Source organism: Paramormyrops kingsleyae, chromosome 25 (genome assembly GCF_048594095.1).
Source record: "Paramormyrops kingsleyae isolate MSU_618 chromosome 25, PKINGS_0.4, whole genome shotgun sequence".
In the NCBI taxonomy this organism is placed as follows: Eukaryota; Metazoa; Chordata; class Actinopteri; order Osteoglossiformes; family Mormyridae; genus Paramormyrops; species Paramormyrops kingsleyae.
Window position 1 is genome coordinate 8,202,574 of NC_132821.1, and position 9,117 is coordinate 8,211,690.

The 9,117-nt window shown below is 45.7% G+C and overlaps 2 protein-coding genes across 3 annotated transcripts; both read right to left on the reverse strand.

Moving 5' to 3' along the window:
- Window positions 1–1,109: 1,109 nt before the first annotated feature.
- Window positions 1,110–4,880, reverse strand: LOC140582845 (uncharacterized). 2 transcript variants are annotated; one of them, XM_072707239.1, is made up of 9 exons: window positions 4,539–4,880; window positions 4,286–4,453; window positions 4,044–4,191; window positions 3,783–3,940; window positions 3,483–3,626; window positions 3,077–3,290; window positions 2,869–2,988; window positions 2,647–2,772; window positions 2,472–2,551 (listed from the first exon to the last, which is right to left on the reverse strand). In XM_072707239.1, exons 1-8 carry the CDS (start codon window positions 4,676–4,678, stop codon window positions 2,668–2,670), a joined length of 1,197 nt encoding a protein of 398 aa, XP_072563340.1. In that variant the 5' UTR covers window positions 4,679–4,880; the 3' UTR covers window positions 2,472–2,551; window positions 2,647–2,667. The 2 variants fall into 2 exon arrangements, with proteins under 2 accessions (XP_072563341.1, XP_072563340.1); XM_072707240.1 differs by lacking the exons at window positions 3,077–3,290; window positions 3,483–3,626; window positions 3,783–3,940; ... (1 more) ...; window positions 4,286–4,453; window positions 4,539–4,880 and adding exons at window positions 1,110–1,898; window positions 2,007–2,248 and having other exon boundaries at window positions 2,348–2,551; window positions 2,869–2,921.
- Window positions 4,881–5,197: 317 nt separating this feature from the next.
- LOC140582699 (N-lysine methyltransferase KMT5A-A-like) lies at window positions 5,198–6,037 on the reverse strand. The gene is made up of 2 exons (XM_072706964.1): window positions 5,961–6,037; window positions 5,198–5,862 (listed from the first exon to the last, which is right to left on the reverse strand). Exons 1-2 carry the CDS (start codon window positions 5,986–5,988, stop codon window positions 5,264–5,266), a joined length of 627 nt encoding a protein of 208 aa, XP_072563065.1. The 5' UTR covers window positions 5,989–6,037; the 3' UTR covers window positions 5,198–5,263.
- Window positions 6,038–9,117: the final 3,080 nt, after the last annotated feature.

The following is a 9,117-nucleotide window of genomic DNA, read 5'->3' on the forward strand; positions in this document are numbered from 1 at the left end:
ATATAAGTTAGGACAAGCTTAATACTAATTGTATTCCCCATCATGATCCTATTTAGATTTCCCCGTCTTTACCGTGAAATTACAGCCCAAACTGCGCCCCCCCACACCAGACGCCTCGCTCTAATGCACAAACGCGCTCGCTCACTTTCTGCAGCGAGCCGGCCTTAAAGCACCAGCATCTGATAACCCTGTGTGTTACAGACTTGGGACATGACTGAAATCGCTGCGAGTTTGTGAAATTGGGATTACATGAATGTCTGCATAAGCAGTATTGCTGAAACCTGAAAGGTGGCCCTAATATACTGAAGCTTTTAAATAAATAACTAACAAACAATCCCCCGGTGTAATACGGATGTGACTGGACTCATTATAAAACACAAATACTGAGCTTTAATTTCATATATAGTCTGCCTGTGTGGCCTTTCCCCGTTTCATTTTTTTTTCTTCTGCTTATTAGTTACTTTCAGTTATTTTTAATTTATCCATAAATAAATAAGGTCAAAATCAGTAATACCAGCAAAATTGACCTAATATTTCCTAATTTTTCTCCAAAACTACTGGAGCAATCAGGATGTTTTAGGGCTCAGTAGAAACTAGATATTTAGAACTTTAATTTGATGTATAATTTCCCAGAATATCCAGCTCTCAGGGCTTAGGATAGGTCTGAATCTACTAGACAGATATTATGGGGCAACTGGAACCAGCAAAATTGACCTAATATTTCCTCATTTTTCTCCAAAACTACTGGAGCAATCAGGATGTTTTTGGGCTCATCAAAAACTAGAAATTTAGAGCTTTAATTTGATGTATAACTTCCTTGAATTTCCAGCTCTCAGGGCTTAGGATAGGTCTGAATCTACTAGACAGATATTATGGGGCAGCTGGAACCAGCAAAATTGACCTAATATTTCAATTTTTCAATTGGGTTTGAACCGGTGACCTTGTAATTACAAGCACACAGGCCTAACTCAGTGAGCCACACGCTGTCCCAAATGCTCCTGATATTCTGATGCGAGCAAGTAGTTCACCGAACAGGCTTCATAATCATCATCATCATTATCCAGATAATGGAAAGGAGTGTAGGGAAAAAAAGTGATTGTACATGCACGTTACTAGCAAAATAAAATTTATTTGGGCCAACAGCTGAATTTCAAAATTAAAATACAAAATTATTCAGAAAACAAATCATACAAAACACACAACAAAAGAGAAAGCAAGTGCGAGGGCGACGAAGAACTTGGGGTGGCACGGTCCAGGGAAGGTTTGGGTTTACAACCAATCTAGGTCCAAACCCTCCCCTCTGAAGGACTTTCTCTCCACCCCATAGTCAAATTTAAGTTCTTCGCCGACCTTTATATTATTTTCGGCAAAAAATAAAATGACATCTTGCTCCTCCCCATCAATGTCCACCACATATAGCCTAGGCTTTACATTGGCTCTCTTTCTGGAGTGATTAATGAGCCTCCCAAAAGTCTGTCTGCCTGGGTGGCACAGGCACTCGGGCGAGTGGGCATCAATGCACATCTGTTTATTCTTCTTGTTCCGATAAAAGAACATATAGCCAGTCTCATTTTCATCAAGACTGTGGTGTATGCGCGTCCCCTCTTTGGCTGTGACTACCTGTCCATGGTAGTCACAGACCACCTCTCCAGATTGGAACGGCCGGCTGGTGCAGACTCCCTTGCCCTTGCCAGCGATGTCCGTGACCACCAATCCTCTCCACTTCTGGGTGGTGATGAGAGTCTTGATGTGGCTGGAGTCAACCACGGTGTCCACGGGTCCTGTGGGCTTCCAGTCTTTAAGGATGGAGGCCGCACTAGGGATGTTGTTTTTCCAGCCCTGCTTCTTTATCCAGGAGCTGACCCCGGACTCCGTGGGCTCCCTCCTGCCAAAGTGTGCTGTCAAGAACAAATAAAATCAGTCCGTTAGTCAAGAAGTGAATATGAATCATGTACATAGGATTGTTTGTCAGTAAAAATGGCATTAGCGTTAAAAATAATACTTACAGAGCACATGCTGGACACGCAGTCTCATCTGCGCCTTAAGCCAGCGCTCATACAGCTGGCGTTGAAACGTCTCGGACACCTGGCAGCGTGCAGCCCGGTCTGGCATGTCGCCATCCAGGGTCACCGGGTGGGTCTGCAGGAGCAGGGCCAACGCCGTCTGGACGTCCATTTGCCGGTTGGACCCAGTATCCCGGGCAGCCGCCCGGGCACCACGGCTGGTTCCCTCCTCCGCAGACTCGTTACTAAAATAAAAATCATTTAATGTTAGTGTTTAGCGGTGGGGGCTTTGGTTGCATGTGTTAATTTTGTTTAAGTGTGTTGACAAACACAAACATGCTTACCTTGAGTCACCTGCCAGCTTGCTCAGCAGCTTGCTGGCCACCACTACATTCCGAGACAGTTTCATCCTGTAGTGGCGGTCAGCTGTCGCAGTCGAATGCGTGAGATAGTCGGCCACCATAGACTTCTCCCAGTCTGTCATGGTCTTGGTGGCCGTCTCAAACACACGACGGGCAGTCTGACTCGTCACCGGGTCCAACTTGTACCTAAAATTGAAAATGGCATTTTTCAATCAATACTTTTCACCTGATAACAAACATTTAGAGCATGTCAGGGAAATGATTCAGGATGAGCGGCTTACTTCTGGTGCAGCCGGTTGAGGTCATTGGACGCGTTGTAAATAGGCCTTCCGGTGGTGGAGATAAAAAAATCGCTCATCTCTTCCCAGGTCATCCTTATTCATCTGGCTCCTTTTGCAGGCCAGGAGCTGAGGTCGCACCCGAGTAAAATCTGCTTTTGAGTGTGACTTGCTTGGTTCTAGCAGGAAATGTGAAATTAATCTCATCCAATGTGATAAACTTACCATCTCCTCCTCATTGGGCAAGGCAAAGCAGGCCACTTGGTGTGCAGACGTCTTATGCTCCTTCACACCAATGACTGCATAGCCCGACTCGTCTGTGGTCCTAGTCATCCACTCCTCCACCTGCACAGGACAAGGGCGTTACACCAGTAAATAAGAGTAATGGCAGTGAAGTGACAGTGAGGGCAACAAAAAGATTTATAATACTTACAGTCATGTGCTCTACCACTCCTGGTCGCTGGAGGTGTTTCAAAATAACAACAGCCTCCAGGTAGTACAGCACGAGGCAGCACTCCGTGGATTCCAGGGAGCCCTTTTCTGGATAGACTTTACCGAGGACTGCCAAGAAATCTTTCTTGGCAGCCCTCAGCACAGCCCAGCAGTCTTCCGGAGAGAGTGGATGCTTCTCTTTCAGAATGGCGTGCCTATGGGGGGGTAAAGAAATAAGAAAAATTCAATTAATTTCAATTTCAAGTGCAATTAATGCAGAGGGGAGGGCAGGGCAGGGCAAGGCGGCATAGGTGCCGTTTCTGATGGTGGGCAAGTCAGAGCAGCAGGATGTCATGGTCTCCAGGCAGCTCCACAGGAGTAAAATAGGCGAGAAGAATTAAGTGTACCTCCTTTGGATGATTTCCTTGCCGACTAGCTTAGCACAGCTCCGCTGCAGTAAGCCCAGGTAGTCGATGAAGTGTTTTGCATCTCTCCACAGCCTTTCGTTGTTGCTCCGGAGGTCAGTATCAATTGTGTGATACTTGAGGAATCTGTCCGAGGAAGCACAAGTATGTAAGTATTCACATGAATGTAGACATATGTAATCTTGATAAAGACAATAGTGGGGAGGATTAAACTGGCTTGAAGAAACATATATGTATATAAACACATATATAACTACATTAAAAATTCACAAAACAACCAACCTCTTCAGGCTCTTTATATAATTGATCTGAGTCTGCTTTGTCAATTTAGCCTCTGTCAGCTCAGAGAAGAAATGCCTGGTCTTCTCCCTTTCCTTGACGAATTCCAGGGAGGGCTCCTGCGGGTTCATGAAACACAGGAACCTGGCTACATTTTCCACCTGAGAAGAAGAAACAGAATAAGGATGAATGGATGGATGGATGGATGGGAGGTGGGTGAGTGAGTGAGTGAGTGATAGATAATAATTCTATAGGGATCATCACCTCCTGTTTAAAATTCTCGTTCTGGAGATCCCTCTCCAAGTACGTGGCAAAGCCTTTCAGCAGCGGATGGTCCAGAGAATGCTTCCTGTAGAGCCCCTTTTCTGCCATCAGCTGCCTTGTCTTCTGTGGCCACTGCACCTTCTGGGTACTGCAATGTTGGGAACACATTTTGTTGTAAAAATGCTTATTGATCTGGCTCAATCAAAAACAAACAGCATCAATGTAAAAACTGAGATACTCACACTTGAAAGGTCTCTCCACTGCTGGCACTGTGAGCATCTTCTGTTTGCTCACCCTCTGAGCTTTCTGGGGGCTGATTGGCTGTGTAGACAGTGCTGGTCCGATCCATCGCTGGTGATTGGGGCATGCCAGTCACCACCATATGGCGACGCTGCAACTCCTCGATCATCCTTTCAAAAAAAGAAGCACTGTTAGTGAATTTCAGTCAGGAGAAACATGTGATGTGTAGAAAGACGGAAAAGATCTTCCACCAACCTGTTCGCTGGATCAGGACCATCGAAAATCTGTCGGATGTGACTGTAACTGAAGACCCTGCCCCAGTGCAGAACGTCCAGCGCATCCTTCTTCGCCTTCTCCAAAACGTCGCAGATAGCCTCTTTTGATGACGTCTTCATGCACACACGAGTCAGGTGCACCGACAGGTTCGGCTGTGTCTTCTGGCAGACGGGGGAAAGTAGAAAATGCCTGTTGAAAGCACTGGAAAAAAGAAACAAACAGGTAAGTCATGGAAAAGCTGAGGTCCCTGCATCTATGCAGATGATTTTCTTATAATTCGTAAGTAGCCTGGTTGGACACATCCTGTTTATTAAGGCTATATCCACTGATTTAATTGACATTTACCTTACATCTGTACCATTCTGCTGTGTATTATTTCTAATATCTAAGTACTGTAAACTACTGTAATACTTGGGGCAACGACAAGGTCTTAAACTTTATACATTGTCAAAAAAAAAACCAAAATAAAGTGACACTTTTCTAGTATAATTATTTCACATTTAAAGAGTTATTTCACATAAAAACTGCATACAAGAAAATAGTACAGTGCAATCAGGATGTACTTGGGCCAATTGATTAGAAATTAAGAGCTTTAAATTTGATGAATGAATAATCTGCCCGACCTTGCATGGTGGAATAATCTACCCACATCACTTTTGGGAAGAGTAGCAAACAATCAAAATGATGATCTTGCCAAAAATTAACTACATGTTCTCAATGGTTCTCAGTCCCTCTCCCCTGAACGATTTCCTCTGCACCCCATAATCGAACAACAGTTCCTCCCCAACATTAATCCTGTTCAGGGCCAAAAGCAAAATAACATCCTGTCCCCCGACGGCTGGGCTGTACAGTCTTGGCCGGAGGTTGGCCTTCTTATGGGAATGATTAATCAGCCGGCCAAAAGGCTGTATGCCCGGGTGACAGGCACACTCAGACTTATGGCTGTTCCGGAAGAAGAACATGTAGCCAGATTCTTCTTCCTTCGTCGATGAGTGAATCCGCTGGCCCTCAGTGGCTGTGACTACCGGCCCGTGGTAGTCACACACCACCTCACCAGCCTGGAACTGCCGGGTGGCGCAGACTCCCTTCCCCTTCCCCGCAATGTCCATCACCACAAGTCCCTTCCACTTCTGGTTGTGGATGAGCTCCTGGATGTGGCTAGAGTCCACGGCAGTGTCCACCGAACCCACTGGTCTCCAGTCCTTCAGAACGCTGGCCGCGCTGGGAACGTTACTTTTCCAGCCTTGGTTCCTGATCCAAGCGTCGACCCGGGACTCGGTGGGCTGCCGTCTGCCAAAGTGTGCTGTCAAGAACAAAGTAAATTGTTGTTAGTTAAGAAGCCTATGTAGATAGGACCGTTTCACAGTAAAAAATGTCATTAGTGCTACAAACAATACTCACACAAGACATGCCGTACGCGCATCCTCATCTGGGCCTTCAGCCAGCGATCATAGAGCTGCCGCTGAAACCGGCCCGACGTCTGCGAGCGTGCCGTCTTGTCTGGGATGTCGCCATCCAGGGTCACGGGGTGGGTCCGAAGGAGCTGATCGAACGCTGCCTGGACATCCATCTGTTGGTTGGATGCCAGGGCAGCATCCCGTGCGGCACCACGGGCAGAACAGCTGGGTCCTTCCTCTGCGGAGTCAGCGCTGAGATAAAAAAAAAAAGTTTAAGGTTAGTGTTCAGTGGTGAGGGCTTTGGTTGTGTGTCTTGATGTTGGTAAGTGTGTTGACAAACAGAAAACATGCCTACCTTGAGTCACCTGCCAGCTTCTTCAGCAGCTTACTGGCCAGCACCACATTCCGCGACTGCTTCATCCGGTAGTGCTCGTCAGCCGTCGCAGTGGAATGAGTGAGGTAATCGGCCACCAAGGACTTCTCTTGGTCCGTCAAGTCCTTGGTGGCCGTCTCAAAGATGCGCCGGGCCGTCTGGTAGGTGACTGGATCCAGCTTGTATCTAAAATACAAAAATACATTTATTAATACGTCTCACACAACACGTATGTAGAACATATTATAGGGGGAATTAATCATGACGATCAGCTCACTTTTGGTGCAGCCGGTTGAGGTCATTCGAAGCGTTGAACGCCGGCCTGCCTGCGGTGGAGACGAAGAACCGTTTGTCTCCTCCCAGGTCATCCAGTGTCGTCCGGCTCCTCTTGGAGCTCAGGAGCTGTGGCCGTACCTGGGTGAAGTAGATGTCGAACCACTGTTGGCAGAGGAAAACAGATTAAATCGCTGCTCTTGAAATAAACTATGAAATAAATCTTATCAAACTTGATATACTTACCGTCTCCTCCTCAGAGGACAATGCAAACGTGGCCGCTTGCTGCGCCGACGTCTTGTGTTCCTTCACCACAATCACCATATGGTCGGCCTCGGACGTGCTCCTGGTCATCCACTCCTGGACCTACACAATACAATGATGTCCCACTGATAAATAAGAGTATCGGCAAAAAGGAAAAGTGAAGACAAAAAGAATACAACACTTACGGTCATGTGCTCCACCACGCCTGGTGGCTGGAGATGCTTCAGAATCACCGTGGCCTCCAGGTAGTAGAGGACAAGGCAGCACTCTGCACCTCCCGGGTACTGCCATGTGGAAAACATATTTCGCCTTAAAATTGCACCTTCAATTGGCTCACAAGCAAAAGCAAAAGGTATCAATGAAGCTGCAAATCCGAGACACTCATACTCACACTTGAAAGATCTCGCCGTTGCTGACACTGACTGCGTCCTCCGACTGCTCAGTCGCCGAGCTCTCCGGTCGCTGCACGGTTGTACCAGCCATCACTGGAACACTGCTGGTCTGCGCCGCTACTGCTGGGGAGGGGGTGTCAGGCACCACCATGTGGCGACGCTCCAGCTCCTGGATCATCCTTTCAGATAAGTAAGTAAATAAAAAAACTGTTAGTAAATGTCATACTGAAGAAACGAAGCGAGATGTGTAAAAAAGACTGAAGAGTTTTCCCACCAACCTGCTCATAGGATTAGCATCATCCATAATGTCTCGCAGGTGCCTGTAGCTGAACACCCTGCCCCACTGCAGAACTTCAAGCACATCCTGCTTTGCCTTCTCCACTACTTCTTGGATGGCTTCTTTCGAAGATCTCTTCATGCACACCCTAGTCAGATGCACCGAGAGGCTTGCCTGTGTCTTCTTGCACACGGGGCAGAGCAGGAAATGCCTGTTGGAAGTACTGCAGATAAAAAAAAAACAAAAAAAAAAACAATTAACAGTTATGTAACAGTCAAGGAAGTGTTACTTAAGATTAGATTTAATTAATGATTTTCAGGACCCATTCCAGTCATCATCATCAACATTGTTCATTCCTCAGTGGTTTGGATAAATAACATTTGCATATCTATTGTCATCCTGATGGGTCCCAGACTGAGAAAAGTAATTAGTAAACTACATGATCACAACTACTGAAACATGTTTACTAATTAGTTACATTTATATCAAGAAATATAAGCCCTTTGTGAACACTGCAAATAAAAAAAATGGTATTCTACACTTTAATACTCCTTACTACTAATTTAAAGATAATTAGTATAAAATACATTTTATTTGTATTGCACTTTATATTTCAGCAATCTCAAAAGTGCTACAGAGCAAAAAATAAAGAGATAAAACAGGAGAATCGATAAAGTACCTTAACAAAATGTCTTTCGAAAAAGATGAGTTTTTAGTAATTAAAAAAAGTTGCTTCGAAATATTGTTTTACTTTTGTAGTGGATGCAATTTAAGTTTTAACAATAGTAGTCAGTTTAAGAGACTTAAGCACAGTGTCAGTAAACTACATACAAGGATGAACAAGTTATCCACAGTTTCTACACATTCAAATGCAATAATAAATTGATCACAACTTACGCCTTGGAAGCCATTCTTGACGAGTTGTTCGACAAAAGATGAAACCTTGAGCAGAATCTGGAGCTCTTGTCTCGCTGGAAGCAGAGGTTAGAGTTGTGACGTTCGCGAACGAACCGATTCTTTTGAACGGCTCATAAACATGAACGATGGGAGCCGAGTCGCGGCTGGAGGGGAGCCGTTCTTTCTGTCGTTCTTTTTTTCCTATGCGTGTTTCACACAGATGCACACAAATTAGCTCCTCCGCGACACAGAACAGTTATAGGGGGAGGGGCGCACCCAGCGCAGGGGTGCTACTGCCTAACAGCATGATGATAGTTGTGCACGCATCCTTCACGTGAGTACTCCAGTGGAAAAAAACCCTGCGTGCCTCTGTCATTGGGTAGGAGCGGAGCCATGACTTGTGCACGCTGCCGTCACATGCTTACTCCAGTTAAAAAAACAAACAAAAAAAAACACGTGCGAGTGCCTCTCTGTCTCAGTGCCAACGTCAGTAATAGCGGGTCGTTCGAAGGAAGAAGACACACACGTGACACGTCTGAAAATGAGCCAGAGGAAAAGGAGCAGCATTTGGGTGCACTTTTCTCGCGAAGAAAACAGTAAGGCTAGATGCAGCATTTGTCAAAAAGTCATTTCATTTAAGTCTGGGTCAACAAATAATTTACACAGGCATTTGAAGACTCAACAC